General features: G+C 42.2%; 1 protein-coding gene across 3 annotated transcripts in view; it reads right to left on the bottom strand.

Annotated features, from left to right (window-relative positions):
* itga7 (integrin, alpha 7) overlaps nt 1–19195 on the bottom strand; it is a 33458-nt gene that overhangs the window by 11635 nt on the left and 2628 nt on the right. For 2 of the 3 annotated variants that reach the window (XR_006007547.1, XM_041955958.1), the window contains exons 2-6: nt 7056–7183; nt 6560–6639; nt 5844–6099; nt 4360–4491; nt 378–585 (exon numbers count right to left, since the gene is read on the bottom strand). Coding sequence is in view for 2 of the 3 variants with exons in the window: in XM_041955958.1 (XP_041811892.1) it covers nt 378–585; nt 4360–4491; nt 5844–6099; nt 6560–6639; nt 7056–7183 (804 nt within the window). In the remaining variant the exon portion in view is untranslated. Of the gene's footprint in view, nt 1–377; nt 586–3587; nt 3696–4359; nt 4492–5843; nt 6100–6559; nt 6640–7055; nt 7184–19195 lie in introns of all 3 variants that reach the window. The other variant, XM_041955965.1, reaches the window with a different exon arrangement.

Consider the following 19195-nt stretch of genomic DNA (forward strand, 5'->3'; position numbering starts at 1 on the left):
AGTTTTTCTTCTTTATGATGCAGTGGTAAATGTTGCACTTTTAATTTTCTCCACAGCTGGATTTAATAGTTACACTTCAGATTTTCCAAATATAAAATATCTGATCAATTCATAAAATCTGATGCACTCAGTAAAGCACAGTAATATGTTAATTGATCTATAATGACTGTCAGTAATAAAGATATATAACAGGGCCCACTGTGCCTAACAAGCACTTTTAGTTTTGATATTTTTAATAAAATATTCAATATACTTTTACTAAAAATTAAGTAAAATTGTGAATGCAGGACTTTTTCTGTTGAGTGTTTTATATATTTATATGAATGATCCGAATACTTCTTCCACCCCATTTATCTTCTCATCCGGCGTTTCCTCACCCGTCCCTGTTCAGATCCGTCGTCGCCACTGAGTAGCCGAACGAAGACGCCAGCTCCTCCCCCCAGAAAATGTGCTGTGGCACCAGCCGGTACACATTGTCCTTCCTCAGCAGCACCACCGCCCCCGTGTGATTGGCCCGAGGCGCACCCGCCACGAAGGTCAGCTCCCCGAGGCTCATTATCCCCATGGCGGAGTCCACAGAAAACCCTGTGAGACAGAGACGGCAGGACGGAGGGGAAGACGGGGGCAGGAGGAGGAAAGGTCCTGGGTTTAGTATTGACCGTGAGGCTCAGAGGTTCATCTCCTCTCAGTGTAGCATGTCCTGCTCATCTTCTTACTAATGAAATGTGTGCCTTAAGTGACTATTGATTTTATGTCAAACTCATGATGGGTGTAAATGTCCTGCGTGCCGTGTTCGCTGGTGGAGGCTGGCGAGCTAAAGGAGATGTATGGGGCTTCACCTAATGTCTCATGAGATTCATGATGCTGCTGCTCTGTATCAGTCGCCTCAAGAGAAGGCAGAATGTAAACACAGTGGGTGGATGTTAATCAGATTTATAACCTAAAGCAACTCCTCTTGTGTGTGTGTGTGTGTGTGTGTGTGTAGGAATGTGAGGATGCATATAAATCAGGTAGAGGAAAGGGGTGAACAAGTGGAAGGGGGAGGGGTGTGTGCGTGTTTGCTTCGTAACAAGATTGAAATTTTGGTATCAGGCTGTGAAAAACAGCACATCATATCAAACATTTCACCTGATCGGAAGCAACCACATGCATTTGCTTCACCAGGTTTAAAACATGCAGAGGGTGTGAAGAGGAGGGGAATCGATCAGGACACGGGAGGAGAAGAGGAGGGGGTTTGTTAGACCTGAGTAAACATGCAGAGGGAGACCACAACGAGACAAACAGTGGACAGCTCCATGGTGGCAGGTGTGGAATGTAACAGTCTGAATGGCAGGTCCTGTAAAAACCAACGGTCGGAGACAAAGGTGCTACTTTCTCCGCACTGGGTGGTTTTTAACACTCAGGCTGCTACAAGGTCGTTTCCATTAAACTAAATAAGGAAGCTTGAAGTAGCAAAATGTTTCCAAAGAGGCCCTCAGTCCAGCTACTACTTCAGGTCTTTGCACTGTAAACATTACCTTAAATATCTACTGAGTTTTCATGTAACTTACAATTATTTATTTCACTCCACATTCTATCGTCATGATGTTCTCTAAGCTCTTAAATATTATTTGTATTACCTTATGCCACAGGGTATACAGCTTGATATAATTGATATAAATTTGGTTAAGGTTTGCTAAGTCATCACTTTAAACACTTTATTATTTACTCCTCTTATTTCCTATTTTTCAGAATTTCTTTTTTTGACTTTTCCATTTTTTGGTTTTTGTGTGTTTTATCCCATCAACTACATTTATAAATTACTTTTACACACTCCTATGAGCAATTAAAACAAAAAAATGTTTAAAAAAAGGCCTTTTTTTGGTTCTTGTTATAGCATTTCTTTTTACCTAAGCAGCATGTGAACCAAATCAACCAATCTCACATTTGTTTTTTTTTTTGTTTGTTTTTTTAATGACAACCTGAACAGCCTTTACAATGGCTGCTCCTTCACTTGGCCTTGATGGAGGAAAAAAGATGTAGGCTTTAATCAGCAAGAGCTCCTCCTTAAAATGTAATTTCTGTATCTAACCACAACACAGGAGACAACTTGAATCCTGTGACATATCAGATCGAATGACAGTTTCAGAAAAAAAATAATCCGAAGCAGCTACAACACTGTCTCACTGTCATTTTTAGTAAGCATGCATAGGTGTGGCATATCATCTGGTTAGGATCAATGGAAGCATGTGAGTAATAAATGAAGGCTAAAAGGTCATGTGGGAATTAGTGTTGTCAAGGAGACGGCTCAATATGGAGAGCGGGAGGGTAAGCAGGCTTGGAGGTATGTGAATAAAGAGATTTACGGAAAAGCCACACGCTTAGTGAAAAGTAATGACCGAAACCCCACAATAACAGTAACTACATCCTGTTAAGCAGGTGATGGGTTGGTACACATGGAAACTAAACACTAACAGATTCATAACAGCACTTCAGATTTCCTTAAAATAAGAAGACAAAAAAAGAGCAAATTTTAGTCCAACACTCATCTAGACTGCAGCGTCTCAACTATCTGATGATTGTAAAGACATTCATGGTCCCCAGAGGATCAGTCCTGTTGCCTGATCTCCAGACTTTTCCAGCAGGTCAAAGTTGTCACTGATTCAGTGAAATATCTCTACGTGTAAGAGATGGATTGAAACGGACGCTCATGGTTCCCAGATAATGCATCCCGATGACAGTGGCGATCCTCTGACTTTTCCACTAGCGCCACCCTGATGTGGTTTTGAATGAAATATGTCCACAGCTATTACACAGATTGCCATGAAATTCTGTACAGACATTATAATAACTTTCATGGTTCACTAGCTGTTTATCCATCAGGAACTTTTTATTTATCCAGAACTTCGGTAAATACTTGCAAAACTAGCTACATTTCAATCAGCCTCAGCTGTACTTTGTGTTTAGTGCTAATTAACAAATGCTAGCATGCTAGGAAGCTAATCTAAGATTATTAACATGGTCAACATTACACCTGCTAAACATCAGCATGACAGCATTGTCATGTCACTGCGAGCAGGTTAGCATGCTGACATTAGCATCAAAAGCACCGCTGTGCCTCACAGAGCTGCTATCGGAGCTGCAGACGCTTGTTTGTTAGTTAAACCTTTGAAATCAGTAAAACGATTTAGTAAAACTACAACAGCTGACGAGAAAACCACCACCACCTGGAAAGCTTCATACCGACACACATGCAGACTGACTCGACACACTACAGACGACAGATATCTACAGACAGAACAGACAAACACCCTGCTGCTACTCAAAGAGACAACCATCTCCTTACCAGTGACGAATCAGCAGCTAGTACCAGAGTGGGAAAAATAATCATGTCAAAAAGTTTTATTAAATCAAGGATGGTTGCCTCTTTATAACAGTAAAGGTGATACGGTCCCACGTGGTACATAGATTACACATTAAAAATCTATATACGTAGACACGAGGTGGAATTAGCAGAAAGGATTAAGACGAAGACGAAGAAGAGGGTGGGACTACTTCCACTACAAGCCCAAGTCCGGTCCAAACAAAGACACCTCACGCCTACAAACCTAAGTAGCTATTATGAGCTACATCCTCAAACGGTGTGGGCTGGCTGGAGGGCTCCAGAGTTTTGTACAGCAGTGCATCTTCAATGGGGCTAGCCATGAACAAGAGCCCTATGGCCCAAGACAGGAAGAGAAAGACAGAGAGAGAGACAGAGTGTGGGAGGGGAGTGATGGGGTGGTGAAACGTGAGGGGAATACAAGAGTGAAAAGAGAGAAAAAAGGGGAGAGGGAGGTGCAGGTGAGACAGGCTGTGATTGATTGTTTTTTTTTTTTTCTGTCTTCGTGGTGCCACAGTGGTTTTTTGCTGTAGGACCACTGGGTACCTGGAGGAGAGACAACGTTTGAGGCTCAGACTCTACCCTGACAGGTCCTACGCCACCCTCATCAGAGTGTTGACATGTTTTCTTATGAAATGAGGAAGGAATGAGAATAACGTCATTGTTGCTGGGTTGATCTTTTTTTGGTAAATATTTCCAGGCAAAGAAAGGGAGAGGCTCCAAACCTTAGCAAATGTTGGCATCATAAGAATTCATGTCAGCCCTGGATATTTTTCACCACCCTCCACCCACAGTCACATGGGAAAGTGGAGTCATGTTCCGTGCGCATCACACACAGATCAGGAATGACCATTTGGCGGCATTTTGCCACTGCTGCTCGCTCCCGTGGTCGCGGCAGCCATGTTGGGGTACAGTCTGAGCCCTGGTGTCGCCCCTCCTCCGGCCCTCTCTTTCTCTCCTGTGCACAGGCAGCAGTGAGCAGGGAGGGCGAGTCCTACCCAGGTAACTGTGGTAGGGCACAGGGATGAGCTGGGCATTAAGCTGTTTCTGATCTGCCACCTCGTAGGGTCCGTCGTCATAGAAACCGAGGTCAAGCAGAGTCTGGTTTAGGAGCTGGACGCGCATCTCACCTGGAATGGAAACGGGTGAGGGCCACAGAAAGACAACACTGACACACTTTCACACACAGCAGATACTCATGTTACTATAACACACATGTCCCAATTCTGTCCTATATATCATAGTCTGAGCAGTTAGAATACAAAAACAATCAATATACTTGACCAGCCTTTATACTTTATACTAACAGGAAGTGATAAAATGCACATGTAATGTTGGAAGTCGTTCAGACTGAGACTTTTCAAAGACAATGCAAAATTAAACTTCGTTTCCATTTATTTTCTCAGCTACAAGCAGCTCCTCCATGTCTCTTATGCGTTGTATTGTTTGAGAGCAGCGTCCATCAGCAGCAGCACACTGAAAAATCCACCCTATAAAGCATGCATCCTGTCTGGCTTGAGTCAGTCGACAGTACACACACACACACACACTCACACTTTCCATCCATCTAAACACATGTTCTGTGTTTTGGACACAGAGGAAACAGTCTTACAGGCTTTATAAGATAACACTCAGTAACATCAGAGCAACAACAAACACATCAATCAGAGAAAATGCAGACTTCAGTGTTTTAGAATATGAATAAATTAAGACTCTCATGCAGTGCATTGATCTCAACGAACCACAGCATTGATCTCAACAATGCCAATACAACATAAATCAATCCACTGCTGGATCAGATAAATCTCAGTGCTTTCTTTGATTAATTGCTCGCCGCTGCTCTGCATAATTGTCCAATCACTAGATTGGTTTATAAATCAAGTAGATTTTCTTTAATCCCTAACAGTATTGTCCTGTTAATCATGCTGATTTAATCAGACCATTTACATGGATTGGCTCTCTTCTCCAGCTCACATTAGTTATGACAATATTTCTTTATATCCACTGTAAATTGCCATAGTACTCAATAATGAATACCCTCCTTAAATCAAAGAACAATAAACATGTTGCACATTGTAATGGTGAAGCACTACTGAAGGCAAAATGGGGGTAATCAATACAGACTAGTGAACATAATTTAAAAACAATTCCTACTTTCTTTCGTTAATCTTCACATCTGTCTGCTGGACGTCTTGGCGTGCAGTTGTTCATGAACAATTTAGTCAAAATAAAGTGGATATCAGTGCTTTAAAATGTGTGAAACACAGGACGGCCTATGTTCGAAGACCATCGATTTGGATAAAACAAACTGCGCTTGTCTGCTTGTTGCTGCACCTAGAGGCCAAAAATGATTAATTAAGCTTTAAAGCTGCATCAGCACATTGCTAAAAATACCCAACAGGAAGTAACATGTCTGTGTAGCCGCCTTTTCACAGCCATGTTTGCGTGATCCAGCCTTCTGCAGCCAAATCAGACACCTTACCTTTCCAGTTATACGTCCCCGGGGCCCCAAACAGAATGAAGTTGTTGTCCGGGGTGAAACTGACAGAAAGGCCCTGCTGACAGAAGCCAAACTGCTCATGTCCCTGCGGCCGGCCCTCGCAGAACTTCCACTCTCCTCCGTCCAGGTCATCGCGCTCAGTCAGATCCTCGCTCAGGACGTAGCAGCGTCCAATGGGGTCGCGCGTCTCTGAGGGTTGACTTACACGTTGCCTGAGCTCATACAGGTGAGCGCAAGTCTGATGAGGGACAGGAAGTGAATTTTTTAAGGGATATCTGTTGGACTTTTGAACAGCAAGATGCTCTAAACAAAGCTGTTAACAAATCATCAGAACAATGACTTTATATAAAGATGGATGACATGACTGCTCCTTAAAAGTGAAGCCAAAATTTCTAGATCGCCCCCCTGGTGGCTGGCTGCAGTATAACTCATAATCTCGCCCCCTTCATGTTAGCTGGGACAAGGGCCAAACTAAAAACAAATCAAGAAGATGCTTTCTGACATTTTAGGGTGTTCTTATCATGCTGATGTACGCTGAAGTGTTCGTTTTTCTTGTGTTCATTTGATAACTTTATTTTTGATTGGTTATTTGATGCTCTAAAAAGTGGATGCAACGCCATGATTGACAGGTAACCCTAACCTCATTCCGTGTTCTGCAGCTTCCTGCACTGATGCATTTACAGGATGCGTTTACTTACCACCACTTTCCCTCCGATCCCCTGACTCTTCACAGTGACTCCCAGCCACTGGTTGTCTTTGCTTTCTCTGTTCAGACTCACTGAGGGAGAACAAGGAAGGAAATGGCAATCATAACAGTTTCCATATTGTAAAACAATTAGGCTCTGAGCCACAGTAAGAAAGCAGCACTTTGTTATTGAATTGAACTCAAATTCATATCATAGTTTACTTTTTTCTAATGCAATGCCGAGTTTTTGCGAAGGATAAGTATAATTTTGAGTATGTACATTTTAATGCTAACATTAGTTAGAAGCCTTTGAATGCAAAGGAATAATTCACAACCAAATTAATCTAGAAAGGCTTATTCCCCTGTTACAAATTAGTCAGAGATGGAGCACAAAGCTGATGATAATCTCTGTGGAAAATTCAAAAAAGAAAAAACAAGCAGTCCAAGTGACTAAAAATATATCTGGTGTCAACAAATCTATTGTTTCAGCTCTCCTACAGTGCACTCACCATCTCCATCAATATCCACCCTCTCACAGTCGTACTCCTCTGGCGTGATCGGACACCTGAACAAGGCTCCTGGCCGACTGCCCCTCAACAGGCCCTGCCCTGCTGCCTGCGGCGCCCCCACAAGGATCCTGAAGGAACATCAGTGACATTTATCTGGAATGGTGCATCATTGTACATCACCTGTTCACATTGTTTCACACGTCACTGGTGGCTAATTTCACACAATAGCCTCAGCTAACCTAAGCCACCAAAACTGTTAAGTACAAACCCCTGCAGCCTCAAGCAAAACTATCCAAATCCTGCCGAGACCACCTACAGTTCAACATGTTATCTTGACTTGAGATACCGTAGCTATCACCAGTCATCCCACACTATCAAGGCAAGGAAAAAGTTTTATTCTCAGTGAGGTGGTTGCTGATATTTTGGGGCCAGTGTCACTGCCCTCTGCCTTATTAGGAGCGGCCGATTCAGGCTAGGATGCTATTTAAAAACCGAACGTTGAGCCACATTCCACCCAACACCGTCAGCCATGGCATATGCATGGAAGCGAGACACGGGGAAACAGAGGCAGAGGAGGAAGATCGGGGAATAAAGTGATTGAAAGAGGAGAGGAAGGCAAAAGTGACAGGGATCAACATTAAACAGGTGCCACAACAATAGCAATATTGCTGCTGCTTACATATAATTATAGCAATAATGTTGGAAAAGGAAATGCTCGGCTCAAATGGCTGACAACTAGCAGCTTTGCCTGTGTGAAAAGCTCCCGTCACCAGCCCCCCTCATATCTACTTTGTTATGTACACACTTAAATTAGAGCTATCTCTGTGGAAGTATTTTGCCTATAAATACAGTGTAGCAAGCTGATAGCAAACAGACAGAGAAGTAAGCGTCTGAGTGGTCACAGACACCAGCCAGCCATAATAAGAGCGCTGGTGCACAGCAACTCATACTAATTTTCTCTTGTGCCAGATAACTGAGACTGTTGCTGGATACAGCACATCATGTACGTTTTATAATACTGGCTCTGTTCCTGGAAAAGGGTCAAACGTGCTGTATGTGCCTCCTTTATTACTAATCTTCATCTTTTATAGCTTTGCCAAGTTTTTAGCAGCTCTGGGAAAAGCTATGTCGGTTAGTCGGACAGTCGGGTGAAGGACTTGGCCCAGTGTAAAAAATCTCACTGTTGAACTGATACTGAGATCCCTGAGATCCCCAGAGGACCAGATCACCTGAATCTATCGCTAACGTCAGCGGCACCAGTTAAACTTTTCACTCGTCCAAGATTGTCATGCCGAGATATCTTAAACACTGCTGACCAAACTGCTACTTGCATGGTAGCATCAGCATTTAACATAGCTAACAAACATGGGCATGTAGCTACACATGTACAAATACAATACAAATGCAAATTTAAGTTAGCATGCTTACTGTATGCAGCATACAACATAACATGCTAAACATTAGCATGTGCTAACGTAGCCCTGTTCGTCAGCTCAGCCGCTAGTACATTACTCTGTGATTTGTTTGCATGGTGTTTCCTACACAAGAGATTTTACCTCTCATCCTGCAACAGGTCACATCCTCAAATGCATTTTTGGGATTCACAGATAGACGGATTATTGTGGGCAGACAGATACCTTTAAAATCTGCTGTAATAAATTTGGTCTGCGAGGCAGGGCCATCGCAGTCTGTGGAAATATTGGTTTTAAATGGTTTTCACCCAGAACTCATTCCTAGCAGACTGCAGGCGTCCGTGTTATTGTGAAAGTCTTTGAGGATGCACCTTCGAGAATTGTGGCACTTGGTTAGGATTGTGCCTCATTTACATGTTGCTTTGGACAAAAGAGTTCGAGTCATCTTACTAATTTTACACCGTGACAACAGCTGCCACCGTGACTCAACATCTTTTCTTCCAGTAAAAGAAAAAGCGTTCCATCTTAGCCGTCATAACGCCACACAGCCAGAAAGTACCGCTGATATCGCCCAGACTGCCTGACAACTCCACTTTCTATTTTCTACTTCTGGCCTCTCTTCCCTGACAACCGCTTCTGTCGAAGTGCAGCCGTGCATGCCTCAGGAATGATCCCCCCTCACCTTAATGAGCCAGGAGCCCAAACAGCCACCCAAAGTCGAGACATCTCATGAGAAGTAGTGACTGCCACACATCACTGGTGGTCCACATGAGAAGCCCGACCAAACAGTGTTGAGCTCAAGCAAACACGTGTTAAACAAAAGGGATTTGATAAAGAGGAAGAACATATCAGTGAAGAAACCCGATGAGACCTGATCCCTCTTATAGCTCCACATTCCAGGGAGCTCTGGTTTATGTTTAGGAGTTAAGGTGATACCTATTTTCCCTCCCGCACGTGCAGACACACAGGCAGGTGTCAGGGTGTAAGGTGGGAGGTCTGTTAAACTATCACACTGCCAGTATTTGGAGGAGAGGGTTGGATGCCCCCATGTGCCTAGACTCTATAATCAGTCAACACTGACTGATTCAAATGATTCTTTATTGAGAAAAGCCCTCAGAAGACACTGAGTATCCAGCAATGAAACAAAATGATTTGACCTGAGCCACCTCTCACCAAAAAGTCTCATAAAATCACTGACATGACAGGATATGCATGCATTTGAAATGGAATATAAGAGATGTACTGGTATTATCAGACTCAGTTAATATAGATGGTGCATAGTACTTCATTATCATTTAAACAAGGGGTGAAACCAACATTTAAGGTATTAATTAATGGGAGAAGAGAGTGAAAGTTTAGACTGTGCAATAGTACTAATCATTACTTTTTACTAGCATAATACTTGATTAGCTACAATTAGATAAAATGACTGGCAACTATATTATTAATTAATTATATTAAGATTTTCAATTATTTTTCAGGCAAATATGGCAACCATTCACTATCTGCAGCTTTTTTCTTCTTTCTCTCATGTTAATAGTTAGTTGAATATCTTTTTATTTTAGACTATTGGACAAAACAAGACATTTGAAGATGTAACTTTGGGCTTTCAGAAACCATGACTGGGTTTTCGCTGCTTTCTAAGATTTTAGGTCAAACAATCGATTCATAAAGACATAGTGAAAACAAGTGAGTTGCAGCCCTGTTTGAGACGATTCGTCCCCTTATTCTCCTAAAATGAAAAACATCTTTGTATGGAAATGGAAAGAGTCATTTAAAAATAGATTTAAGGAAACAAGGACATGTTGTTTGTGGGTCCCCAACAATCAGCACAGCCCTGAATGTTATGTGTGAATCTTTTTGTATGAAGTTAGTGATTGAATTAGAGTGGAATAAGGCCTGCACACACAGACAAAAAAACGTAAAACGTCATGGCTGAGTAATACTTTCATTTGTTTGCCCTTTACCACTTCTGAGCTGACTTCATTGTTCAGGACTGAGTCAGAACAGCATGATCGTGATCTCCGCTACCAAGCTCATCTTTCAGTAAACCCACATTTGACATGGTGTGTGTGTGGGTGGGCGTGTGTGTAATATGAGTGGCTGTATTTATGTTTTTGCCACTGCACACCGGGCCAGGAGGAGATATCAGGGTGCTGAACGTGACGGTGATGATGTTTAGTGAAATGCCTGCGTAAACCCAGACGCCACAGCCGGCACCAGCATAACTTAAGTGTGTGTGTGTGTGTGTGTGTGTGTGTGTGTAATGTACATTGCTGGGTTGCATACACAGATTAGATAATGCACCTGGACAACACCTGCATCAGCCACCCCCCCAACAATCTGATTAAAGCAAGACTAAGAGTTTACTAAGAGGCCGTGCTTAGACACCGCAGTGCTATTGAGCTAAATGCTAATATCATGCAAACATGCTCACAATGACAAGGCTAAAATGCTAATGTGTTTACCATGTACACCATCCTAATTCAGTCTGTTAGCATGCAAACATTGGCGAAGTAGCATTAAACAGAGCTGAGGCTGATGTTATGTCCAGTAGTTAGAGCCACAGATACTGCTGCTCATCGAACCATGGCACTATTAGCGCTGCTAAATATATAGAACATAGTCAAATTCAGAATGTAAGCATGAAAAACATGAACTGATAACAAATATAGACATCTTGCATTACCTGTTACAAATTAGTAATGTCATGTCTTTCCTGGTTAAATAAGGTCACATTGTTATGTTATTATTATTATTCTGTCTTTTTAGGTGTGCTGTATTTTCATTGTGTGTGGTTTTGATTACCTAGGGACTGTGAGTATCGTATACATGCTTCAGGATACATTTATGAGCCACTGTCGCTGAAACAGTAACAGTGTTTTACTCCACATCTCCAAACCCCCTGAAATATGCCTCCGCTTATGTCATAGTGATTTATAAGCCCACCCTCCAGTGTTATAAAATCATCCTTGTTGTTCCAGCTAATCATCACAGACCAAGTCACACACAGGACCTCATTACGCTACACTCATACCCATGTGCTCATTGAGGGGAGCATGTGCAGTGACCCCAAGACTCATGCTCCACACGATCCTGACCACCCCTCCCCCATCAACCCCCCCCCGTCAGACACACACACACAATCCCATTCTCCTTCACTCCTCCCCCACTGTCAGGAGTCACATCCCTGCATGCTGCTTCCCATACAGGCAGCGAGACACAGACCGGACAACAATACATCACACATGTACCAATATTCAGGCCGGAAATCGTTCACTTCAGACGATACTGCAAAAAGAAAAAGAACCTCCAAGAGAGTTGATCCACCGGATCACCTGACAACCTTAAAACATGTGATCAAGTCATCTTCACCCTGTCCTCATACACTTGCACTTGCAGTTTGTAAAGTCCCATGTAATCAGTTTTCATGTTTTCTATTGTGGACTGCATGCTGCTCGATGGGTTGACTAAATTCCCAAACTCTTGTGTGCTATAAAAGTTTTTAAAATGTTTATATGCATATTAATATTCTAAAGTCCACTGACAATAAGCTAAAAAAAAGACTGCTTTTTCTTTGTTACTGAAAAACTTGCCCACATGTGAACACACAATCAAACAAGAAACACAACATCTGCAGAGAGGTATTTTGCAATCAAACGATAATTCCTGAGGTCCGGTTTTGTTTGTTTATGGAAGGAGAGGAGTTGAACTCCATAAAAAGGCATAAAAAGTAGAATAATCAGAGATAAATGATGTATGAGAGAGAGAAAATACTGGACGTTAATGTGACGCCCACATAAGCCTGTTTTGTAAAGGGCCTCAATGAGCCCACATCGACCAAACAATACAGTATGCTCAAGGGGACAGGAGCTGTTTCACACTTGAAAGTTTACAGAGCAACTGCAACTTTTAACAGATGAAACTTTTTTATATACCCATCCCTTCCCTGGAATTTTCCAGGCGTGGACCTTCGAAGGCTAATAAAGTTTCTGAAATGTTGAATCACATTTACCCTAAACCTTTTCCAATATTCAGTTTCTGGACCATTTCAGCTCATCCCTCCTAATCTGTCTGCTCACACCCTTTAACATCTGCCCATCGGACAGCAGCGTGAGGCTGCCGCTCTATAGACGGTGGCTCTACAGGATCAGCATGGGGGCCACAGGGTCTTTAGGCCTTCTGTTATCCTGAGGCAAGACTGTGACCTCTGACCTGGACACACAAACACGCACACACAAACATACACACACATATACATGCAAAGGAAAACATGTGCAAGCATGCAGACATTAATAGAGGCATGAGTGTACAAATGGAGCAGAGTATTTGTTCATAAACACAACACGTGCAGCTATGCACCAGACAACAGAAGGCTGTTGAACAACTGTGTAAACTACAGCTCAGCACACTGCAGCCTGTCGAACCACGTCGACTGTGACCATCAGTCCCATAAAACAAAGCTAAAGGGCCTGTTTCAGAAAGTGCCGGATTCACACCTGACTCCAGTGTCTCCTTTCAGTTTTGCTGATGGAAAAATGACAGCTGAGAGGTGACCGAGCTGTGAATCATCATGTTTTTACCATCTCGGCTCTCTCCCCTTTCCGGGCAGAGGAGAGGACGGGTTGGGCAATGCTCAATAAAGGGCAGAAAGAAAGACAGAAGCAGCTGCCAGGCCACGCACAAACCCCTTTGGGATATTGTGGTCCACTGCCCACGGATGTGACTCAGCTTCCTGCTTAAACGCGTTGTTCAAGGAGATCACGAGGGCAGTTTAAAATCAATTTCAGAAACAAACAAACAAAAGCAAAACACTTCAAATTTCTATTCAACACCTAAAAGTATATATTTCAGGAAGAAGAAGAGTACAAACACTTTGCTTTTGGAGGAAAACTGTAACCCCATCCTCACTTCACATGCATCTTTAACAACCCCTAAGCTCACCACCTGCCCCACTACTGATCAATAAGTAAATGGCCATTTCCAGACAGAGAAGAGGTAATGATTGGCCCTCAGGTCCAAAGTGTAAAGAGGAGATAACCCCTATACAATGCCTCCCCTGTCCCATTTTATTTCCTCCTTGTCTTCTCCTCCCTTATCCACTCATCCATCTATTGATCTGTCTATCTAGATACACTATTATTCTGCCTCCATCTCAATTGCTCTTTCTTTCCTTTTATTGTTTTCTTTCTTCATAGTACGACATTTGTAATTCTGTACAATTTGTTGGCAGTTAAGATGATGCACATGAGCTGTCATCCATCCATCCAGGCACATTCATTAAGTCAAACCCAGGTTCAATTCAGAGTTTCCAGGTTACATGACCTGCATCTTTCCTGGAGGGAACAAATCGTGTGTGTGTGTACGTGTGTGTGTGTGTGTGTTTGTGTGATCATGTGATACGACAAGACAGACACAGAAAGACAGAGAGCGAGAGAGAGAGAGAGAGAGAGAGAGAGAGAGAGAGAGAGAGGAAAAACAGAAGGAGTAAAGGAAACAGAAACCTGAAAAAATCACTGAAGCAAAGAAAAGAGGAGATTAATTAACAAAAACATTAAGAAAAGACACAAGTGAGTCGCTGCTAATTGTTTCCTTTCAATTCTAGTCATATGAGCTCCTGTTCGGCTCTCTTTCCGCATTAGTAAGATTAAAGAAATGGTGAAAACAATCATTATAACGAATGACTGCCAGCCATGTTGACAAGCCCTGTAAACAGCCATATTACCTTTATTATAATTCAAATGTGATCTTACGGCGTGATGTATAACTAGAACGTCACTTTAAAGGTCATTTCACGTGTCATGGCTCTGCATTTTAATCTTTTCGATGAGTGAGTTTTTAATGTGCAGGAAAGGATGAAGTCATGTTGCTGGTCATAGTCAGGTGACCTTCCAAAGTGCGACCCAATTACTAACGACTCACAAGTTTCAAATGAGTGATTCACTAAAACGGCACCATTAAGAAATGTTGAGGTGGAGACTTGTGTAAAGTCGATGTAGCATCGCAAGATAAGCAAGTGACAATGATGACTCAAAGGGCATCAGTTTAAAAAATGTTTAAATGTTCAATCAATAAGAATGCTTCAAAGACTTTTCTCTGTAACCAATCAGCAAATCTCTTCTAATAAATACAAACAAAAACTCTCTCCTGTAATTTCCTGTTTCACGGCTTCTTTCCGATCTCAGTTCCGTATCAGCTTCTGTAGCGCTGCCATCAGCTGATTAAACTGCGTCCTTACCAGAGTCAACCCAATTGCCTGCAAATGGACACACACACGTAAGCATGGACACACACACACATATATAATCAAAGGGGAGACCTTCCATGATTTATTCATCCTTGCAGCTCCCATCCCCATCACAGCCTCAACCCCTCCCCCACAGACTGATCATATGATATTCGCTTTCAAGTCAAGGTAATGCTTTAGCCGCTGAGTTTTTATCAAATACCCGGCAAAGCAAACGCAAGTCATTAACACCAAAGACGATAATCGTGTGTATCGTTAATGCAACAAAATGCGAGAAAACTTGATCCTCTCAGGACTTTATCTGCCAACTATCTCTTTAGAGCAGATGCAGAATCAGCTCCTGCCCCCTCTGCACTGCCAAACTGTGCATTTTTTCTGCACCTCCGTCAGATCTAAGTTGTATGTTTCCCCCTGACTCTGCAGATTGTCCCTCTCCCTCCAGTGAGCACGTGGTCCGCAGAGTAATATTCCTGAAAGCTCTCTGCCGGGCAGCGCCGCGTCCCACCGAGCTTTTGTCGAGGCCCCGACAGCCCGGTGTGGAGGAATGGAGCAATGCTAAATAGACAGAGAGTAAGTGGGAGCAAGTGAAGAGCATTAATTGTGTGTGTGTGTGTGTGTGTGTGCATGCCAGATTGTATAGCCCATGCTATATACCCTTTGCTCCTTCTGATCACTCATATAAATAAGCTCTGCAACAGTTCCTACATTTTATGAGGCTTTCACATGAATGGCATCTAGGAGATTTAGCAAAGAGAGAAGGAACAACAGAAAAATCAGGAATTGAATGAAGGATGGAAAAGGGGGAAGGTTCATTCTCAACTCTTAAGCTGCGGGTGAAAAAGCAGCTTTTATTTGGCTATTTTAATGCAAATTAGCTCATAGAAGTTCTTCATTGTGTTATGAATGTGTGAAGCAGTTATGCTGGGCCCCATTTACACACACATATGTGTAATCAACAAAAGAAATGGCCCTGGAGGGTACAGAGGATATTTTGTTTGACTCATGGAGGCAAAAACCAAAATGTACTGATGAGTTTCACAATTTAACCTCATAGTAAAAGTTATCAACTATATTTAAAAAAAAAAAGACTTTTGGAATATATGCAGATTTGCTTTCTTGCAGAGAGTTAGATAGCTAGCAGCCAGTTAGCTTATCTTAGCAAAAAGACTGGAAATGGGGGGGACTGCTCGCCTGGCTCTGTCCAAACCAGTGGCTAAAGCTGAGCAAATAACATGTTTTACCACATTTATTTAAAAGGAAGTTACTCTGACCGGCCAACTTTTAGTTTGGCACATGAATGTGGATTTTGTTAGCTTTGAAAAGAGCCAGGCTAGCAGCATCTTCGTTGATGTTACTAGACCTAGCGTTATCGATCGTAATCGGTGAGCTGCTTCCCGACAATCTCATCTTTCTAACGGTGTGCAATATGAGTTCAAACGTGAACGTGTCCAACGCGTCCAGTGCAAGAGCTTGAGGGGAAATTACACAAAGATGAAGTTATTTTAAACAACAAACTATTCAGGGCTGGAGCCGAAGACCACTTCTCTTGCAAACCCAAAATCCCTTCCACGCTCCATTCGTGTTTTTTAAACTCTGTTAATCAAGCCTCCAGTCCAATGAGAGGATTTGTTCAGCTTCAGAAAGCCCTGTTTTAGATTCTTAGTCAGCCAGTGAAACCAAACTCCAGACTAGATGTCTGGGATTATATCGGCTACCTGTGCCCCCGCTGGCATTGAGGCTGAGGACCTCTCCTCAGAAAGGAACCATGGATAAGACCACGATAAACATGAACCTTGCTGCAACCTGACACCTTCTGCTTTCCCTGTGACAGCAATGCAGCACAGCCGACTCCACGTCTACTGACATCAACAGCCCGACCGTCTGATAAATCACAGCCTAATAATGTCGTCAGTGTGTGGCTGTGCTGCACACAACAAACAAAATGTCACAATTAAAAACGACATTACGTCTTATTAATTTGCCAAGAAAAGAAATGTCCAGAAAGAGGAAATTACTGCCATGATTCAAAACATAACACAAAAGGAAGAGTAACAATTGGATCAGAATAGAGGACAAACACAATGGATGTCTTTCAAGGCCAAATAGAGATCCTTCAAAAGGGAAACAATAACAGATGATTTGTGATCCAAATCAGAACTGCCGTGCCCTATCTTTGTCAAAAGACTCCAAAACAGCAACATTCAATCACGTGGCTGGGATCGATATAAAGAAATTAAACTGTAGGGCTCAAGGTTTTCCTGCATGTTGAATTCAGTATGATTTACAAGCCTTTGGCAGTGAGCTAAACATTTATATATGCAGTACACTTGCTACATCATGCTGTCATGGGTTTGTACTAAGTATATTGATGCATGACACTAAAAGCTTGCAGTATATAGAATCAGCCGATCCTGAATATAGACTATCAGCACTGCGGCTTGGTGTTTTTATTAGCTCTGCTAGCAGTGGCTCTAGGAATGGCAGTGAGGGTCTGTCAGTTGATCCACCACTTTGGTCCAGACTGACAGTGTCTCAACTACTGGATTGCCATGAAACTCTGTGCAGACATTCATGGTCCCCAGAGGATGAGCTGTAATAACTTTAGCGATCCCCCTCACTTTTAATTAGCTCCACCATCATTAATTTGCCCTTGCATATTCGCACTTTTGCCACATACACAGCCACATACCCTCAAACCTAATGACATTCCCATCAGCCTCAGCTGTGCCTTATTTTTAGTGCTAATTAGCAAGTATTAGCATGCTAATAAGCTAAAGTAAGATGAACGTGGTAAACATTTAACCTGCAATACATCTGCATGTTAGCATTGTCATGGTGTACATGATAGCATACTGACATTAGCATTACATTAGAAGAATAAAGCTATAAAGTCCCTTTTATGCACCTTTAGAGCGTTTAGTACTGTCTCGTAGGTATGTAATAATATGATAATAGTACAATATTTAATGTAAAGATCATACCATAAGGTTGGGTTTTGTTTTTCTGGAGTTTATGTTATTGCATGTAAAAACAAGCAGTAGCTAAATTAAGGGAGATTGGCAGTGGTGGGATTAAGCTCAGGGGCTTCCTGTCTTCACCAGGCAGTGAACTATTAGCGGAAGCACTTCTCATAGGAGTATATATAGCAGACACACACATAACTCAGACTGAAATACTCTCATCTCATCCTCTGTCTGGCATCAGCAGAGCAGCAGGAGAAGCCCCCTAAGTTCAGCTTGGGGCCTCTGCTTCAGGACAACAACAACCAAGACAGATCATACGGAAAGTTTACAGAAGTTCAGGAAGCCAGATTCAGAGTCTTATCCCCATCTGAGCATGGCATACTCTTACTTCCTCCCATCATGTCACCGAATCAGCTCATCAGTCAGTATGAGGTCATTGTGTCACATGGGTTGACCTTTGCCTTGGCCTTTGCTGCCATACTGAAAAGGAGCAGTAGGTTTGCAGGAGCCATACGTCTGTACTGAAGAGATACTGTAAGACTGAACAAAGAGACATTCATCCCATAAACCTGCCAGCTGTATCTGAAGCTGAGTGTCTGAACCCGACATTATATCGTCCTGCTTTTGAAGAAATCCACATAGCTCCTCTGATGCTTTTGAATTTTGTCCAGAGCCTCCAACAAACGGTGCAACTCCAAAACCAGAGAGGATGAAACTGTGTGACACTATGACTAAGCTGATTTCTGTTAGCACTTAAACAATATGGGCTGTGTGATGCAGCCGTGAGTACGCACAGAACAGAGCATCAAAGCACTAATATCAGTTTCACCACTGAATCCAGTGGCATAAAACACAATGAGAGCAACACAGTACGGCCACAGGCGACAGTAACCCAAATCTTCACGATATAAAGAGAAAATGAGTCAGTAGCATCTAATTACAATAAGTCTGAGGCAACTTGTTTCAAGACAGAGGGACAGAGATGACAATGGAAACTAAACTCCCAAATCTGAACTGCAATAACCAGAGAGGGCACGATCATAAAGCTTAATGGAAATGTATTATTCAGACTGGAAAGATAATTGCTGTGTTGCTATCTGAATAATACATTTCTCTAACTGAAAGTGCAATAACATCAAGTCATCTCATGCACATCTGTGCATTTGAGTTCATGATCTCTGCATATTTTTTTTTTTTTTAGAATTTGTGGATTTGAGGAACCAGCAAATTTACATTCTACATACATATCCTTGTTTTTTACACTCAGCATATTCAATATATATATATTTTATCTCAGTAATTACATAGATCAATTAACTTTGCATACATAATCAATATTTTTATGATAACAATACATCAAAATACAAAAACAAAGTGTCAATGTGAGAGAGGTCATTCATAGTGATGAACCTACAGAGATTTATAATCTGAATCTGCAGCTCGTCTTGGCTTATTTGGCTTTATAGCAACTTTTGGCCCATTGTTTAGTTGCCCAGCTCACAACTTTCCTGTCTAGGT

The sequence above is a fragment of the Chelmon rostratus genome, chromosome 2 (assembly GCF_017976325.1).
Source record: "Chelmon rostratus isolate fCheRos1 chromosome 2, fCheRos1.pri, whole genome shotgun sequence".
NCBI classification, from domain to species: Eukaryota; Metazoa; Chordata; class Actinopteri; order Chaetodontiformes; family Chaetodontidae; genus Chelmon; species Chelmon rostratus.